Consider the following 20,371-nt stretch of genomic DNA (forward strand, 5'->3'; position numbering starts at 1 on the left):
TACCCCCTTTACTCCCCCCTCTCTTCTTAATCTCCCCTCTTCTCACCCCCTCCCCCCTCTTCTTACTCTCCCCTCCCCCTCTTCTTACTCCCCCCCTTCCTCTTTTACTCCCCCTCCCCCTCTTCTTACTCCCCCCTCCCTTCTTACCCCCTCTCTCTCTTCTTACCCCCTCCCTCTTCTTACCCCCCCTCCCTCTTCTTACCCCCTCCCTCTCTCTTCTTACCCCCCTCCCTCTCTCTTTTTACCCCCCCTACTCCCCTCTCTCTTTTTACCCCCCTCCCTCTCTCTTTTTACCCCCCCTCCCTCTCTCTTTTAACCCCCCTCTCTCTTTTAACCTCCCCTCTCTCTTTTAACCTCCCCTCCCTCTCTCTTTTAACCCCTCCTCTCTCTTTTAACCCCCCTCCCTCTTTTAACCCCCTCCCTCTTTTAAACCCCCCTCCCTCTTTTAAACCCCCCTCCCTCTCTCTTTTAACCCATCTCTTTTAACAACCCCCCCTCCCTCTCTCTTTTTACCCCCTCCCTCTCTCTTTTTACCCCCCCTCCCTCTCTCTTTTAAACCCCCTCCCTCTCTCTTTTAATCCCCCCTCCCTCTCTCTTTTAACCCCCCTCCCTCTCTCTTTTAACCCCCCCTCCCTCTCTCTTTTACCCCCCCTCCCTCTCTCTTTTAACCCCCCCTCCCCCTCTCTTTTACCCCCCCTCCCTCTCTCTTTTAACCCCCCCTCCCCCTCTCTTTTAACCCCCCCTCTCTCTTTTAACTCCCCCCCCCTCCTCCCCTCCCTCCCTCTCTCTTTTTACCCCCTCCACGTAGCGTGGTCGAGAGGCTCTGCGTCCGCGGTGCCGACCGGATTGATAGGAAGGTGCACACACACTGAGTGCGCACCTTCCTGTCAGTCCGGCCGGGAACAGGAAACAGAAACTCCTGTTCCGCGCGGAACAGGAGTTTCTGTTTCCTGTACCCGGCCGGACTGACAGGAAGGTGCACACTCAGTGTGTGTGCACCTTCCTATAACTCCGGCCGGCACCGCGGACGCAGAGCAGCTCGGCCACGCTACGGGGAGGGGAGGTGAGAAGCTGCAGCCGCCTGAGCGCTCTTAAGAGAGCGCTCAGGCGGCTGCAGCATTTAAAGGGGCGGCCGGGCCCCCTGATGGCGGGCCCCCCTCCCGGCCGGGCCCTCGGACCATGTCCGAAGTGCCCGACCGGTCAGTCCGCCCCTGCTGACACACATGCAAATACACAGACACACAAACTAACACACAGATACACAGACACACATGCAGATACACAGACACACAGAATGACACACATTGAGATACACAGAATGACACTACTACAGATACAAACACTGACACACATACAGATACACTGACACACATGCGGATACACAGGCACACATACAGACAGATACACATATAGACACACATGCAGATACACAGACACTTAAGGGCAAACATTCAGATACACAGAATGACATTCATACAGATACAAACAGTGACACGCATGCGGATACCTAGGGCAGATATGCAGATATACAGATACACATAGAAACACACAAACACATACAGACAGACACACGCACATACAGACATATACACATAAACACACACACATGCAAAATGGTTTAGTCACCCTCCTGTTTCCTACCTTTTAGGTGCAGGAGGGTGACTTCTCTGGGGTCCAGTGGTGGCTCAGGCTGATGGGAATCAGAGTTTCAACTTTGTCTCCCTCCTCTCCTTCCTCCCAGCTCTGACCTCATCACAGGGGGTTCGGTCGCGCTGTTAAAGCGCTGCAGCGCTGGCCAGGCCCCCTGGAAATACTTTGCCATCTGATGGCCCTAACAGCATGAGCCACTCGATGGGCCACTGAATGTGCAGCCCCTGCAGTTATACCGTGCAGGCCAGAGCTGCACGACATGGCCAGCAGGCACAGGGGTCGCAGGGGTCAACAGGGTGACGGGCCTGATCGCAGCTGTGACCCCTGTGACCACGGTAGTTCTGCCACTGTCTGCAGCTCTGCACCCCCCACCCCCTGCTTCCCAGCTCCCGGGCAGACGGAGCGGAGGGTTCCCGCAACTGGCAGCACACAATAGAAGTCCCCGGACCCCTCCAGGTGACGGCCCGGAGGTACACCTCAGTACCTCTTTAGAGCTGGGAGGCCATAAGGGGGGACACGGCATGATGTAGGGGGCCAATGGCAAAATCTGGCCCTATCATTGACACTGGCACACAAAGTTACACATAGGACACACACAAGTCACTTGCACACATTTCCACACAGAGAAAACGGACACACACTCTCACTGATTTGATATACACACGGCAGGCATACTGATTTGGGTGCTGCCACTGAAAGTAATAAAAGTGAGGATTTAGAGTGATTTAGAGAAAGCAGCACTATATACATGGTGCAGTAAGAAAATATGGAACGCTTCACGAATTTGCGTGTCATCCTTGCGCAGGGGCCATGCTAATCTTCTCTGTATCGTTCCAATTTTAGTATATGTGCTGCCGAAGCGAGCACAAACTCCTAGTCCATCCAAGTGGTATATATAGCCTGACATTTCAAATACATTAACCTTCCGGTGATAACTATATATTTCTAAACGCTTCACAAATATTACTCATTACAGTCCAAACATGTTTTGCCAACTTCAATCAAGTAATTATTTTCCAGGTGTTCTTTAAAAGCAGTTTAAGTTCGGCGAACTTGAAAGAAAGTTCTGCCGCGATGCATGCCGGGAATGACAATATGCTAATTGCCTATGAGGTCATCGGAGTGCGCCGTGGACGGTCTCCTGAGCCTGATAGATATTGAATAGCACAAGTCTGTATGTTTAAAGAGCTATAACTGTCCTTTACAGTCGCCTTTTTCTTACCGGTTTCACGTTTCCATCTGACTATATTTTAATAACACCGTCTGTATCGCTCTGATTCCCACTGCTGCTCTGTCTCACTGTACCCATGTGTGTGAATCATTAGATCTTTGTGATTACCCTCTTCCTGTTTTCATTTTCCTCTCTATTATAAGAGCTGTAACCATTCACATCAACCTTCCTGCATTGCTTCTGCTTGTTGATTCCATTTTTCTCAGTTAGCCAGATTTACATTTCATATTGGGGACATCTTTGTTTATGTGCTTTCTTCCTTCACTCAATAAACCAGTCTGTGATTATCACTGGTTCTGTTGCAGGATTAATCACTAAGGTGAGAACGTTTGATATTCAGTTAGAATTAATACACTCTACTGAATAGTACACCTTGCTGGTGCCCTGGACTACATTTTAAGTAATACTCAGACAGATTGGCTGCCTGAGCATCATGGGAAACTTGGTTCACCAGCTCATATATTCTTCTATTTCTTATTGTTTCCCTTAACACAATAATTTTGCATTTCTTATTGCCTGTCTTAACCTAATAATTTTGTATTTCTTATTGCCTGTCTTAACCTAATAATTTTGTATTTTAGGTGCTTTTATGTTTCTAAATCTAAGTAAAAGTTCCAGTATATAAACATTTATATATATTTTTCTCTAAAATTACATAGGCTTTTGCCACAATGGATGTGGCATACATATGTGAATGGGACCGGCGTCCTCGGACCAATCATTGCCCATCTATCCCACTGGTGTGTGCCTGGTCATGTAGAAATCTGGTTGCATTCACCACAGATCAGCGCAATGAGGAGGAGAAAGGTACAACATCTGTCTTTTTTTTTTTTTTCTTTTTCAGAGATTTGTAATTTTATAGTTCTGCAGTACAACTAGATCATTGTAGTTTATAAGCCAGGGTTATTCAGTAGACTTAAAAATGACCAGGAATTCACATATTTATATTTGGATACAAATACTAGATTGTCCCTGTTGCAAGATTTCACATACTCTCAAATAAGACACGCAAAGCGAATGACATGCTAGTTTTCTTTGGTGGTACATCTACTAAACTGTTTCTTTTTTTCTTTTTTTTTTAAATAAATAAATATGAGTGTAATGTATTGAAGTGGATAACATTAACAATTATTCACTGGAATAAGCATATGCTTATTGGTGCAATAACCCTTTACTGGTATGTAAGTGTAATTTAGATGACTAGAGATTTCGATCTCTAATTGTTACTTGGTGATATGCATAGCCCATTTGATGTATAACTATTATTGTAAATGGAGCATTTTTGTGCAGATGACAGAGTTTATTTGTATATGTCATTTCTCAGCAAGACAGTTTTTGATAAATCTTATCCTTTTATTAAAGGACATCATATTTTCACATCTCATTTCTTAAGTTTGTTACATTTAATAAAAAGCAATTTATTTATGTGGGGTTTTTTTTTCTTAGTTTTTTTGAGAAAATGTCGCTATGACCATACTGTTATCTGGTCAACTGCTGCTCAATCTAGACAGGCAAGTTAGGTTGAGCAGCAGTTGGTCAGATAACAATAGAGACTGATTGAAAATGGCTGCTTGGTTTTAAAAATAATTAAAAATATATACTGTATATATTGTTTTATTTTTTTTTAAACTGCAATTTTCTCTATGTTTTCTCACATACATTATTTAACAAGTGAATACCTGTTTTATGAAATGTAATACAACTTTAAAAAAAAGACGTGAAAATGAGAGTTGTCCTATTTCAAGGGTATGTAACCTTTGGCACGTTATGGACTGCATCTCCTCTGATGCTTTGCCAGCATTATGACTGTAAGAGTATTATGGGAGATGAAGTCCACATCATCTGGAGTTCCAAAGATTGCCTTGCCTGCCACTGTCCTGTTTATTCACATGACGTAAAGAAGTATTGCCTGCACCACAAGACAATATATAAAACACAAAAGTATCAGTAAGATGTCTAATTAATGTCTTGCCTTACACATTGTTTCAAGTACTACTGGCAGATTAACTAAGATGTCATTTCTTTCAGATCTCACTCACATGATTCACATACTGGATACAGAACATCCATGGGATGTTTATTCAATCAACTCAGGCCATCAAGAAGTTATTACCAGCTTAGAATGGGATCAGTCAGGTATGAAATGCATCTAGCTACAGAACTTGTAAGCGAGTGTGTGTGTTTAAGGGACACTCCACTGCCAAAATCCGTATATATATCCACTGCCAAAAATATGTATTTAAAAACAACTTGCAAAAGTTGCAGTATTTTTGTATACAGCATTTTCACGCCCCCCCCCCCCCCCCCCCCACTTTTTCTCCAGCCCAGACCTTCTGTGGCTGTCCAGTCACATACTTCCCAATGCAGTTCAATTAGTAGTTTTTGCAAGGAAAGTGCTGTGAGCAAGTGTCTGTGTGTTGCGTTGAGCACCACTGAGCTATACTACCAGGAAGAAAAGGTACCAGTAGTCTGACAGAAAAGGGGTGTAACAAGGTTAAATTATTAAAGTTCTAATTTGAAATCTGCACTTATTGTAAAATGGAAAGAGGGCACACTCCTCCCACATAAAGTACTTCTGCAACCTAAACTGCTTGAGATGTTTGGAGTGTTTTGTTAAAGCTGCTCTGTTACTTATGGTGGTCTTTGCAAAGACCCCAAATATGACATTCTTGCTTTGTGTGTGACATCCATTGGGCGAAACTTAAGGTATATATGCTTACCTGAAGTTCTTCCCTGTGGGCAATGCCATCTTCCTTCTTCAACTCCTTGCACTTCATCAGCCAGGAGCTGTATCAGTGCTGTACTCTCACAAATATATCAGTGTGCAACACAGGTTTATGGAGGATTATGCAAGACTGCAGGGTAAATCTATCGATGATCAACAAGAAATTAAGAATTATGAAATGAAGTCACACCTCTATTACTGTGACAGAGCCACTTAAAAAAAAAAAAAAAAAAAAGAGAATATACACACCGTGATCACATTATTAGGTATACCTGTACATCTGATGCCAATCATGTGGGGCTAACCCAGTGCTTTAAAGCATGCAGACTTGCTCAAGAGATTTAGTTCTTGTTCAAATCAAAATGAAGAAGAAATCTAAATGACTTTGAACAAGCAATGATTGTAGATGTGTGGTTTGGGTATCTCAGAAATTGCTGATCTTTTGAATTATCATGCACAGAAGTGTTGGAGTTTACAGAGGAATTTGCTAACCGAACAATTCCAATATACAGTAGTTCTGTAAGTGGAAATGCCATGCTAAAAAGAGAATAGTCATACTGGTTCATGCTGATAGTAAGTTGGCACAACCTGAAATGACTATGTATTATAACAGTGCTGTGAAAAAGACGATCTATGAACACACAGCACGTTGGCCATTGACGTGCTTGGCTGCACTATGTTCCCCTCCTGTCTGCTAAAAACTGTCTACAGTTCTCACAGGTACACCAAAACTGTATAGTAGCAGTTCGGAAAGACAATGGTCTGACAAATCCTGATTTCTGCTGTGACATGCAGGAGGTGGGGTCAGATTTTGTGGTAAACATCATGAATTTATCTTGTCTTTTGTTGATGGTGTAATGGTGTGGGAAATAATTATTGGCAAACAATAATTTGCTTAATACCAAGCTAGCATTGTTTAAATGCTCTTTATGTTGATCCCTTTATGTCCACAGTCAACATATTTTCTAATTGTTGCTTCCAGCAGGGTAACGTGCCAGAGCACCTGGCTGGTTCCCTTGACATGAATAATGGGTTTAGTGTACTACAATTACCTCCAAAGTCACCTGATTTCATCGAATACAGCAACCTTAGAATGTGATGGAATGGGAGGTGTGCATCCTAAAATCTACAGCAACCTCTTGGTGCTGCATGGACCATACTCTTTAAAAAAACACTTTTGTTAAAAACAAGCTTCAAACAGTTCCTGCTTTCCTACCAACAAAGGGTGATAGTGTTATGGTACTTTTTCAGTAAACCAAAATGTTTAAATGTCTATCTGTTCCTGTCCAAATTAAAGAGAATTGAATTGCGTATATACGCTGAAGTAATTCAGTCTGACACACGGAGTTCAGGTTAAAATAACTTCGAGGAAATTTATTGGCAAGTGAAGAAAAGCGGGCGCGCAGGCCCTTTTAAGAGGCATTTTCGTCATCATTGATCATCAAGATATCAGTGAATAAACATCATTAATTGGATTAATTGTTAAGTGTCTGGATTAGTATCCACCTATCAATATAATTAATTGGCTCAAAAACTAAGTGGTTAGCTTCGTGTCCACCCACCAAGAGGTGGTATTGTTTTGGACACGGGTGGGGACAAGGGGGTCTTGAGCGTCATTTTACACGGTCGGTGATGTCAGGTCTCGTGGTTAGGTGCAAGGTCTCTTATGAATAGAACATTTCATTACTACTGTGTTCTCATGGCCTTTAAATTATACTATGTTGCGAGTTAGGGGAAATTCAACAGTTCCTGGGTTAGTCATATCCTTATGGAGAATACAGTCTTTGTCTATTGTTTTAGATGTGCTGAGAAATTCTGTCATGTAATGTAGTTTTCATATGGAGAAGTCAGGTTATGAGGACAAAATGGAGGATTTGTCACAGTATCAGGTTAAAATGGAGTTGGTGCAATAATTCAATACAAGTTCAATAAAGATTTTTAATAATTCTACATCAATAGTACGTAGAAAAAGTGTTTATTAAAGTGTGTAATAAAGAGTGTAGTGTAGAGCAAAGACGGGAGGGTATTCTTAAGTCCATTAACTTTTTTTGTACTTTCGTTGGAATCATAGGATCGCGTTTACTTTCGGCTGATGCAGATGGGCGAATTAAGTGCTGGGGAATGACTGATCATTTGGCCAACAGCTGGCAGAGCCTGGTGGGAAGCGAAGTAGATGGTGACCCTATTGTGGCTCTCTCCTGGCTGCATAATGGAGTAAAACTGGCTCTACATGTTGAGAAGGTAAGCTAAGAACTTATAAAGTATTAGTCAATTAAATCAGAATTCCATGCCACATATTTCTATACTTTTTGTCGGTCACTTCCCATTAAATAGTTTTTTTCTTATTATGTGGTAAATGTTTGTTTTTATCTTTAACCTTGCAGTCTGGTGTCTCCAGTTTTGGAGAGAAGTTCTCTCGTGTCAAATTTTCTCCGTCCCTCACTTTGTTTGGAGGGAAGCCTATGGAAGGATGGATTGCAGTGACGATAAGTGGTTTGGTAACAGTGTCTCTGCTGAAACCCAACGGTCAAGTGCTTACAGCAACAGAGAGTCTGTGTCGACTACGATGTCGTGTCGCACTTGCCGACATTGCTTTCACAGGTGGTGGAAACATTGTTGTAGCCACTTGTGATGGGAGCAGCACATCCCCTGTGCAGTTCTACAAAGTGTGTGTTTCTGTTGTGAGTGAGAAGTGCAAAATTGATACAGAGATCCTGCCTTCCCTTTTCATGCGTTGTACCACAGACCCAGGACGCAAGGACAAGTTCCCTGCTGTAACACACCTCAAATTCCTAGCCCGCGATATGTCCGAGCAGGTAGGTGTGAGAAGAAAATGCAACAGATTGTTTCAAATACTGTTTTTGTTTGTTTGTTTTTGCATGTTGTTGGTGTTTTATTTTTCTAAGTGGATAAATGATGTCCATTAAAGTTATAGATGTTTTACAGCAAGAGTCGGTGACGATAATTTTATTTTATGTAACAGTTCTCTTTTAAAGGAAGACATTGCACAAATGTAATGTAGAACAATTTGTTATAGTGTGAAAAGCTTCAGTAAGTTACTCTTATATGCAGTGTTACAAATCACTCTCTACGTGGCAGGTTCTCCTCTGTGCCTCCAATCAATGTTCCAGTGTAGCAGAGTGCTGGTCTCTGCGCAAAGAAGGACTTCCCCTAAATAATATCTTTCAGCAGTTGCCCCCAGGTGGTACGTACTCATGCTAATTCTCGTTTTCCATGTTTGTTTGTTTTTTCTTTACCCATTTTTACATTTCTGATGTTTCCTTTAAATTATCTTGTTTTAAATGATCTTCTATGATCTATGTTCCTTTCCTCTTTCTTTTAGCAAGTGATAAGCAGCCAATGATCTTGAAGTGGCGCATTCTCTCAGCTACCAATGAGCTTGAGCGGGTCTCAGCTGTAGCATTGCCAAAGCTACCTATCTCCCTCACTAGTGCAGACATTAAGATGGCAAATGAAACCAAGTTCTATCCTGGTCTAGGTGAGATATGTAACTTTACTGTGCTGCATCTCTATTTGTTCCTATAATTATTGAAGAGAATATTGTATAGCTATGGTTTATATTTCCTTACAGAAACTTCATAGTGTATATCCAGATTCTGTATTTTCCCAGGTACTAATTTGTTATATTTCAACAGGCTGTTGGGAGTAGTTATTTTTTTGCTATTCTTGCAAACAGAATATGATTGTAAAGCAAAACAACTTGTAATCATTTTGATAAATTTAGTGACTGCTCACTGATTCTCCCCTCACCGACTGTGTTGCAGATGAGGTGTTAATAGAATGAGTTCATGTGAGCCAACTGCTCAGTGTGTTCCTTCCCATCTTAAAGGAATACTCTAGCGGCAGAAATATAAAACTGTATTCCTAAAGCTATAGTGTACCTCCGCAATTAACTGTAGATCCACCGTCCACCTTTTTTTAGGTATGTGTAAAATTAGATGCTAAATTTTGTCTGTGCCTATGTGATGTACATTAAATACACACAAAGTGCCATCTGTGATGTATGCTGGCAGCATAACCGTATTTTCATGCTAATGGAAGAGTCGTTTAAAACACAGCAATTGTTGTCCACCTCATCCGGCACGGTTCACCTCCTACTGACATAGAGAGTGTATATTTGCATTTTTACTTGATTTCGATTAAAATTCTAATTACTTCATTCACATCTGTACCTATGGCATGCAAGGGAAGAGTAGGGGATTCAGGCATGTCAGAGGAGGTGGGCTCTCCTTCTCAGGTTTTTTTTTTTTTGTCAATGTATTTTAATAGATGCATGGTGACATGTGCTTCAAGTATACCTTTTAATATTCTAATAAGTCTTATTTTTCTTTTCCTGCAGGCCTGGCTTTGGCCTTCCACGATGGCAATGTACATATTGTACACAGACTGTCTTTGCAGACAATGGCTGTTCTATTTGGCTCTTCTATGCGACCTTCTGAAGAGCCAAGTCTGAAACGTCAGCGTTCACCTACCCCATGCGTTCACTTCAAGGCTTTGCAAATGTCGTGGACTTCCCTGGCGTTGGTTGGACTAGACACACAAGGCAAGGTCAGTTGAGTAAAATTAATGCTGGCACTAAGTTGTAGGAGGTGCTTTAAGAAGTGCACATGGCTAGGACAGAATAACATTGTAGCCTATAGGTACCACTCTCTAGTTTAAAAACACTGTTCTTTTAAAATACGGTTTTAGAACATTCTGGGCGCCTGCACATCCTAAGTGGGTGTTTTATTTATTTATTTTTGGGGGGGCTTTTTATTAACAATTTATTTTTATACATATTCAATTCTCTAGTTCTGGTGAAATAAATAAAATGTTACTGTTTTCTGGATCATAACCCTAAATAAGTAGATCTGCAAAAATGTATGTATGCATCTGTTACAATGAATAGATAAAACCTATAGACTGTAAGCTCGTTTTAGCAGGGTCCTCTTCAACCTATCGTTCCTGTAAATATTCTATATATTTGCTTTCTAAATGACAATAATAATAACTTGTATTATGTATAGGATGTGTAATTCTGCAAAGGGTATATTTTATAGGTTGGATATCCTGGTAAATCGCTTGAATTATCCATAACTCCTTATCTTCACAGCTCAGCATGTTGCGAGTCTCTCCCTCAATGGGACACCCTCTGGATATGACCACTTCTCTACGTCATTTGCTTTTCCTTCTTGAATATTGTATGGTTACTGGATATGACTGGTGGGATATTCTTCTTCATGTTCTACCAGGCATGGTGCACAATCTGGTAGAGAAGCTGCATGAAGAATACACCAGACAAAATGCAGCCCTCCAACAGGTATTTTTGGAACACGTAAACCCATATAGTTAGGGCAATGATCATGTTAGCGTAGAGTATTTTGCACCAATTCCAAGTTTCTAATTTACATTTACTTCTAGGTCCTCTCCACCAGAATCTTGGCAATGAAAGCATCCCTCTGCAAGCTGTCCCCAAGTACTGTGACTCGAGTGTGTGATTACCATGCCAAACTATTTCTTATCTCCATTAGTTGTACTTTGAAATCCCTGCTACGCCCCCACTTTCTTAACACTCCTGACAAGAGTCCGGGGGATCGACTCACTGAGATCTGCAACAAGTTCACAGATGTTGGTAAGTGTGTTGCTTTTTGTTGTGATTACCCGTATCCTATGTTGAGAACTGGTATAAGTGTTGTCTCTTTTCAGATATAGACAAAGTGATGATTAATTTGAAGACTGAGGAGTTTGTGCTGGATATGCCAACTCTTCAATCCCTGCAACAGTTAATTCAGTGGCTGGGGGACTTCGTACTGTACTTATTAGCCAGCCTTCCTAACCAGGTACCTGTCAATTTACTTTCCTTATTTGAACCTAACCACTTTACTGAATGGCCATTCAAACGATCATCCCTGTGTGGTTGGAATGATCATTGCATTGCTCCACTAGGATATGCTTTTGATCCAATATTGTTTTTTTTTTTTGTTTGTTTTTTTTAAACTCCCCCTACCTCTGCCCTTTTTAAATGCAGTTTCCGATCCCTATTGATACATTACACAGTATGTACAAATTAGTTTTATAGCCCACTAGAATTATTTTTAACCTCCATCCTTTTATTTCCCAACAGGGTTCCTCTGTTCGACCTGGACACAGTTTCCTCCGTGATGGAAGTTCTCTTGGTACATTACGCGAGATGATGGTGATGATCCGGATTTGGGGCCTTCTGAAGTCCAGTTGTCTTCCAGTGTACACGGCCACCTCAGATACGCAGGACAGCATGTCCCTGCTTTTTCGTCTGCTCACTCGCCTTTGGTTGTGCTGTAAGAAAGAACAAACACTTTCAATGACTAGACCCTTTAAACATTACAATCCTTCTCTCAGCTGTGTATATAGATTAAACAACATTAAATGCATTACTTTCTGTACAACACATGCATTCAGATGGAAAATTGTAAAGTTAAGAATAGAGCATTAATCTGTGGAAATATTCCTGCAGTGCCCACTTTTTGGGTGAGGCTTGACATATTTTGCTCAGGAAATCACACAGGGTAGGATATACAAAAACTATGCTGAAGGAATCTAAACTATTATCAAATCTAAAGCTGGGTTAACAGTATTTCCTAAAGCTAACTTTGAATATAATTACAATAAATGGCAACACTCCTTTTGAGATTATTATAATACTAAACAATGAGCAGATTACTCAACAGCTAGTTGTTGCCACAAGGGCCAGAAATGGCCCATGTTATACACTCTGGCTTTGGTGTACTTTTATTTAAATATTTTCAAATAACATCTCATCACTTACTCGAACACCGTAGTGTTAGGAATACAAACATGTACACATGTTTAGGTCGTTGGTTCACCTCAGAATGGAGTAAAAAGATTTTAAATGTACCTTTTCTCCATCTCTGCGCTGGTCTCGCAACGACTGACCCCGTCTCCTTGGCTGATCTAATCGGTATTGACGATCTAATCTTTTCCCTTAGGAAAGCATTGGAAAGCTATAGCGCATGTGTGGCAAAATGCTGCTCTGCGCCAGTCAGCATCTCCTCATAGAGCTGAATTGAATGAATACATCTCTTTGAGGAACTTTCAATGTCTCCATGCAGAGAGTGGAGACACTGTATGTAGGTGCTGTGCCATGTGCCAGAAACACATGCAGCCATATGATCACACAATATTGTGCGCGCGCATGAAATGTGTTGCTTGTTCATATAAACACAGTTGGTAGTAAAAACAAGTCCTTACATGGTTTGTGTTTCTTATTTCTTTTAGTGGAGTAGGGTGTAACGTTGAATCACAACATTTGTACAGCAATTGCCAAATTAGTTAACCCCTTAAGGACCAAACTTCTGGAATAAAAGGGAATAATGACATGTCACACGTCATGTGTCGTTAAGGGGGGTTTAGTTTTGTGTTTGTGTGTGGTAGAGAAATTTACAAACTCTTCGGGATCAACCCATCATGGAAAAAATTAAACTATCACAAAACTAGAGATATTGCTAATGTGTTAAAACGACTCCAAATTTTTTTTGTGCGACCACTAAAGAAGATAGACTTTCTTTATTTTTTTTATTTTTTCATTGTTTAGAGCCAAAATTTTCTTATACTAAAATGTAAAAGACCTGAGGTCTGCCAGCTGACTCAGAAGTTCCTGCACTTGGCTAAGCCCAATCGTTCTGGGCTTAGTTCATTGGCTGAGATCATTTAGCTGATGCAGTCAGGCAGTGAGCCATCACTGCACTGCAAGATTAGCTCAGGGGTAGGTGAATAGCAGACCCTGGCTAAATTGCCAACCACTTACTCTGGGAGGGCACCAGGACACTTCTAGCACCATAATCACTACAGCAGGTGGCAGTGGTTATGTTGCATGTAGAGGCAGAAAGAGGTTTATTTACTAAACTGAATTATAGTAAATTGAAAATCAAGTAGTATTACATAGCTATTCTATAGCGAGGCTGATTTTTACAAATCAGCACTTTTTGTCTAAATTTTGCAATTTGAATTTTCAATTCAATACAATTCTCGTTATTAGTAAATAAATATTTAATTTTCCTTTAATAACTTAACTACTCACAGACCATTACAAATGTAATTGTTTCAGTTCTGGTGGATGTGAAGTGTTGTACTGATTATTTATTGATGTTGCCCATTTAGCTCGGGATGAGTCTCATCCATGTGAACCCGATGAAGCACTGATTGATGAGTGCTGTCTGCTCCCTAGCCAACTCCTCATACCCAGTATGGACTGGTTGCCCCTCGGGAATGGAGTTATTAGCCGGCTACAAAGCAAGCTTCCCCTACGTTTACAGTTTGGGAGACCTCCTGGAGTAGCCAGTCATGCCTCTATTCAGTATGATGCCTACACACGGTAAGATAGTAATCTGTATAGAAATTTATATAATGAGTGTTAATCTGGCATTCATTCCTTCACTTATTGCAGTTTTATATAGATGAGGCATGTATGTGTGTGACTTTTTTTTATATAGATGAGGCATGTATGTGTGTGACTTTTTTTTTTTTTCCTCTTAGGTCACCAACACAGCCAAAGATTGACCATTTGAGAAGACTCCATTTGGGGACTTTCCCGACAGAACCATGCAAATCTTGCACCCGGTGAGGCTGATGTTCAGGGTGGTACACATACTATCTATGTGAAGAGATCCTAAAAACAGGAATCAAATGGTAGTGCATAAGTTACACATGCATGAAGGAATATTCCTATTAGGAGTTTGCCAGTGCTCTTGGCACCATACCTACTATAACACACTGTAGTGATTATGGTTCTTTGAGTGTTGGGAATTACAATTTGGGATATTGATTCAGATCTTTAGGAGTGCATGAGTATTAGATTAGGAATAGTTACTGCACTGGACATGACAAGTGGGTACAGCATATTAGGTTGGCATCTCCTTTCAGAAGGAGGAGGGAAACACATTTATTTTAAAGGGACACTAGTCACCAGAACAACTACAGGTTTATGTAGTTGTTCTGGTGAGTATAGTTAGGCCCTGCAGACTTTTTAACGTAAACACTGCCTTTTCCGAGAACTCTTCAGAGAGCCACTAGACGTGCTTCCTGGGTCAGTGCTGCACAGTGTGCAGCTCTGCCATTTAGTGTCTGCACGCTCTGATCCAATGCATCTCTATAAGGAGATGTTGATTGGATAGGGTGGCGTTTGGCCCTGACTTACCTCCTTGGCTGAGATAATCAGACTTGACGATCTCAGTTAATTCAAAGCTTTCCTATGGAAAAGGATTGTGATTGGCTGAGTTCATCAATTCTAATAATGTCCACTTAAAAGGCAGGGTTTGACAAGACATTCGAGTGGAAACATAGTACATCACATGTTATTCATATATGAAATTTAACTTTATTTAATGAGTTGGAGGGTTTCTCAGCATAGGAGAAAGTTTGTCGAGGTTCAGTCTTCATGTGTTTTTAACACTATAGGGTCAGGAATACACATTTGTGTTCCTGACCCTATAGTGTTCTTTTACATACAAATGTATAGTCTAGATCAAGCATGTCAAACTCAAAGCTAACACGGCCAAATACACAGAAAGGTCCCACAAGCCCCTCTTCCCCTACCTTAAGATGAGTCGCCCATCTACCAGTTCCAGCCCTGCACTGCCAGCAGGAGGGAAGGGTAGTGGCTGGCCTGCGGGAGCAGGCGATCGGCCGTGGGAGGGAAAACAAGAATCAGACCGGAAATATCTTTCCTGTCTTGCAGCTGGTCGCAGCCACAACACAAAGTGACCCCAGGGCATTGTGGGCCGCAAGGTTGACATGCGTAGTCTAGATTGTAGTAAATTCTAATGTAATTAGAGAGCAATCTGTTGCAGGGCTGCTGTAAGGAAGCCTGGGGTGTGTGTGCCAGGATGAGGATCTTGTGGTCTGCACTGAGCACAGTATTCACTCCCTTGCGGTCTGGAGCTCAGTTATGTGTCTAAACTCAAGTGCTGTATTTCCAGGGTGCACACTAACACATTAGTGAGCGCCAGAGCACGAGCGAGCAAGTACTGTGGCCTGCACCTGGTGGAAGTTCAGAACTCAAGCTCCCGCACTAGCCCACGTGTGACTTTTATTCCATCCATGGACCATGAATAACAGTGAAGGCTAAGGGAGCGCAACAAAATACGCACAAAGACTCTTTCTTTTGCTTGGACAAGTAGATTTTATTTTTTAATATTCACAGCATTGTATACTAAACTGCCATTTTCAACCATAGTCCTGACTTTCTCCATCTTTCTGTTATAACTCTTTTTAGATGTGGTTGCGTCACCATGTTGAAATCGCCAAATAAGGCCACTGCAGTAAAACAATGGGAACAGCGGTGGATAAAAACATGTCTCTGCGGTGGACTGTGGAGAAAGTTGCCCATAACTTACTCTTGACCCTCGTCCATTAGACTGACCATGTCCCATTACCATCTTTGACACTTATCGAGTCCATAAAATTGAAAGCCCTGCAATGTCCTTCATTTATGCTTTAGAAATAGTGGTTGCTCTATGGATACATTTGCAAAATGTCTCAGTCAAACAATGCAAAGTATAAGATGGAGCATGAGATGTAACTATATTCCACCGTCTCTCAAGCCATAGTGTGCCCTCCAAGTAACCTTCATTGCAGAGTATGTTTTACAAAAGAAACCATTTCAACATCACTTTCATAGATTCTATTTCCATGGAGACAAAACTCTTTTGAAAAAAAGAAACAAACTATTTGTACAAAGAACATCAATCTTTTAGTCCTAAGAAAAAAACAACAAACAGATTTGGCCTATAGAGTAACTGAACTTCAATGAAAACCTGTAAATAGGTAAAGCTCTGATGTCTGCCTGCATTCTTACAAAGGCTACAAAAAAATCCCCACCGTGTACAGCTTATGATCCTGTTTTGCAAATTGCTTTTAAGGTATATTGAAAATGTTTCAGAATATACTGACTTTCATGCTATTGTTTTACATCAAATTTGCAGTAAATTGTTGCCCTTTTTGTTTATTTAGAGACAAAGTTAATATATTGATTGAGTGAAGCTTTATGGGTTTGTGTTCATAACTGTTAATGTACCCATGATACGCTTCCTACAGGTGTTGGTGATAAGTGTTTATTGTCACAATTTTATTTACAGAGTTTTTCAATACTCAGTTGATCACCACTTTATTCCCAATCCTGTTAATTATTTGGAGACCTACAGCGGTAAAATCAGTAGAATGATGATCAGACTAAAAGTGTTCAGACTAAAAGCCTTATGCTTTGTCCCATTTTGGAAGCAGCAGACAATTTAACATCGCTTACTATGTACATATAATTTTGTAGGGAGTACAGTTTCTGATTACAGAGGTAACTGCTGTTTAAATGTCAATTTAAACCCATTTCAAATAAATGTTCCACAGTGATCACAAAAGAAAAGAACACATACCAATGCCTTTTCACCAAAGCTAATAGATCGGTTTAATGTTCTGTCCCATTATGGAACTCAGAGATCCTGTTGAAAACATAATTTCACACAAATTCCCCTTAATCTCCTTCTAATGGAAATAAAATGGGGTCTGAAAGTGTATAAATTATTTTCAAATTTTGAAGATTGTTAGGTAGAGATCTGCTTCAAATTCACCTGTCACGACAAAAGATAGCATTGTGCCATTTTGTAGGCAGTAATGTTCTATCTGTATAGTTAGTTTAAATGATCAGTTTTTAAATAGTTTTTCTTTCGTTGCCTCTCACCCCCCACCCTCATTTCAAAGGAAGCTAATTATGTCCACAACATTGACTTTCTAATGCATTCTACAGTTCTATGAACTCCATAATTTGTCACATAATATGTAGTATTGAAAATTCAGCAAAACACCAAACTTAAACTTTTTCCCATTGTTTAATGCTATTTTCATTTCTGTGTGGAAAACAGAGCTGCTGCAGTAAACAATTACTATGGACATTTACCTCCTGGGGCCTGATGAATATGATGTACCAGTATCTTTACCAATGGTTTTTACCAAAGTCAGGTGTTTTTTTTATTTTTTATTTTAAACTAACTTTTCTTTGAAGTTGGCGTTTAGTGCGTTGGATCTGATATGTTTATATATTTAATATTTTTTTTTATTTTTATATATATAATATAAAAATGGTAGCACTCACAGGACTTCTAGAATGGGATTTATTGTGTGAAATGCCATACATGAGAAACACAGAAAATGTGCAGTTCAATGTTTTAACCCTACAGGTTCATTATCCAGAAGAACTGCAATAACCAAACAAATTTCATAAAAGTTTTGGGGTTAAAACTAAAATGACCATCTTATTGGAAACAATAAAACCTATGTTTTAAACCAATTTTTCCTGAGAGTGCAATCTATATACTGGATTTGTGTGTGTGTATATTATATATGATATATGTATATACACACACACACACACAATAATTAGAGAAGCAATCAAACCCCCACTGCCATAGTGCTTTAGGACCAGGAAGTGTTGTCAACAAACCACAGTAATCATGTGACCAAACTGTCAGGGTTGATCCAGCACGTAGAATTGTGTCACACCTAGGACTAAAAGGTAACGTATTACCGGGCCTTAGAATGGTCGGACTTAACGCACCAAAGAATAGTCAGGATACTTGCTGAGGTCGGGGGTACAGAATGAGACAACGATAAGAGAAAGCCAAAAGTCAGGTATACCAGAATACATGGAAGTCAAACCCAGCCAAAGTCAAATACCAGAAATAAATGCTCAGGAACACACTCTCGGACAACCACTTGGGAAACCACGACAGGGCAATGAGTTGAAGAATTAGATGAGCTTAAATACCCCTCCTGTGGATCAGATTGGCCGTAACTGGCCTTTGACCCCAGAACGTACGTGCACGTCCTTTGTGTGATGTCACGCACACGCCGACGTCATTTATACCGTGGGCGGACATGGGGCTACTAATTGATGTAGATCCGCAGCGGCCATTAACATGCTGCAGGGGTCAGACATATCAATGCATGGCCGCTAAACAGCACTACCGCACTTGTTGGCAAGGCAATCGTTATTGATGTTGCATGGTGAGGATGAATATGTTACACAAACACACCATGTGATGTGTGATGATGTACATAAAGTGGTTGCTAAGGCAACCTATACATAAATGTGAATCAATGACAGCAAAGTGAGATATTAAGTGCAAATAGAGACAAGATGTGCCAGGAAACGTGTAGAGGGCTTAGTATATTTAAAAAAAAAAAAAAAAAAGGAATACCCAAAGATAAAAAAGTCTACAAAATGAATATGGCAACTCGTACCTCAATATATAAAATGAAAACCTTACCATTAACTGATACATACATACATACAATGTGTGTATATATGTATATATATATATAATATATACAGGCACATCCAAACACCTGGGCATGGATAGGAAAAGAAATGCATCCCATATAAACTAAATATTAGACTAATATATGAAAAATTGTAAAAAGAATAAAATGGCTCAAGCAATACTAAAGTGCAAGTAATAACACCCTAAAAAAGTGGCAAGTTTATACACATGCAGCAACCTAAAAAGAATCCTGATGAAGTCCTAAAACAAGTAAATAGGGAGCAGGGCCTAACTGGCATGGTGAGCGGTCGCACATTGCAAGAGCTCCTGGAGAATTCCTGTAAATTAGTCATTTTTGATGACTTTTTGTGTAAATAAAATAATTTGATAGGTATAACTGACCAAATAATTAAATGAATACTTAAACAGTGGGTAAACTTTACTACCTGTGTATAACACTAGATACACTTATATTGTGAAATAAATGTTAAATATACTTGCGCAATCTTTCAATTGATGATCTCAATGATCTAAAATATATCTCCCCTCCATGTGTCCCATTCCTACCTTTCTCCCTCCCTTCCAGGACCAGCATTTCTCTGCCGCGGTTCCCGTTCTGACAGGAAGTGCTCTCTCAGTGAGCACTTCATGTCAGACCGCTCAGCCAAGCTACACACAGGCAGGAGGGGAGCAACACAGCTCTCCTCTCCTGCCATTATCGGGAACCGCGGACCCAGGCTGGTGCGGCTGTGCACCTCCCCATAAGTTATCCAGGCGGCACGCGGTCGCAGGGGTGGCGGCTGCAGCCGGGCCCCCTAGAGTGAGGGAACTGGTCGCAACTGCGACCGTGGTAGGTACGCCACTGTCAAGGGGTACATTCCCATAAGATAGGCAGCTCTCTAATTAGTGGAGTTAGACTGATTTGTCGCTCCTCATTCCATGATCCAGAGCCTGACACCAGGAGGGGGCATGGTGGCTTGCCCTGTGTCCCGCCGGGTGTGGGACCCTGCCACTCAGTCTTCCCAGGAGGAGAGCTCAGCAACCTCTAGTCTGCATCTCCGTCGGATGCAGATTTGGAGACCATGAAGTAGTTGTACATTGCAGGGTTAAAATGAGAGGGACATGGCACTCAGACCAGATAAATTGGTCTGGGTGCTGATAGTTTAAATAATGTGCTATCGAGGGAGGCGGAGCCAGCGGCCATACTGTGAGGACGCATCTTCCTCGAGCTCCGAGAGCTACAATAATAAAAAGCATTTTCCCTCGGGAATTCACCCGCAGAACCCTGCAAAACGGTGCTACCAACAACGCTGAAGGCATTATCCCCCCACAACCAGTAACCTGTGTTTATTATACATTATCCCCCCCATAGCCAGTAACCTGTGTTTATTATATATTATCCTCCCCATAGCCAGTAACATGTCTTTATTATACATTATCCCCCTATAGCCAGTAACC

General features: G+C 41.0%; 1 protein-coding gene and 1 non-coding gene across 4 annotated transcripts; one reads left to right on the forward strand and one right to left on the reverse strand.

Annotated features, from left to right (window-relative positions):
* Positions 1–2,410: 2,410 nt before the first annotated feature.
* On the reverse strand, positions 2,411–2,517 carry LOC134613168 (U6 spliceosomal RNA). Its single transcript, XR_010091191.1, has one exon. It is a non-coding gene; the product is annotated as a U6 spliceosomal RNA (small nuclear RNA).
* A 261-nt stretch (positions 2,518–2,778) lies between these two features.
* MED16 (mediator complex subunit 16) lies at positions 2,779–16,642 on the forward strand. Of its 3 annotated transcripts, none has more exons than XM_063455570.1 (15): positions 2,779–2,824; positions 3,542–3,688; positions 4,910–5,017; positions 7,678–7,847; positions 7,991–8,422; positions 8,706–8,811; positions 8,950–9,105; positions 9,967–10,175; positions 10,720–10,926; positions 11,028–11,238; positions 11,313–11,446; positions 11,731–11,923; positions 13,764–13,977; positions 14,139–14,222; positions 15,877–16,642. In XM_063455570.1, the coding sequence occupies exons 2-15, from the start codon at positions 3,553–3,555 to the stop codon at positions 16,001–16,003; spliced, it is 2,487 nt and encodes an 828-aa protein (XP_063311640.1). In that variant the 5' UTR covers positions 2,779–2,824; positions 3,542–3,552; the 3' UTR covers positions 16,004–16,642. The 3 variants fall into 3 exon arrangements, with proteins under 3 accessions (XP_063311640.1, XP_063311641.1, XP_063311639.1); XM_063455571.1 differs by lacking the exon at positions 2,779–2,824 and adding an exon at positions 2,844–2,959 and having other exon boundaries at positions 3,541–3,688; XM_063455569.1 differs by lacking the exon at positions 2,779–2,824 and adding an exon at positions 2,966–3,200 and having other exon boundaries at positions 3,541–3,688.
* Positions 16,643–20,371: the final 3,729 nt, after the last annotated feature.

The sequence above is a fragment of the Pelobates fuscus genome, chromosome 5, assembly GCF_036172605.1.
Source record: "Pelobates fuscus isolate aPelFus1 chromosome 5, aPelFus1.pri, whole genome shotgun sequence".
Classification (NCBI taxonomy): domain Eukaryota; kingdom Metazoa; phylum Chordata; class Amphibia; order Anura; family Pelobatidae; genus Pelobates; species Pelobates fuscus.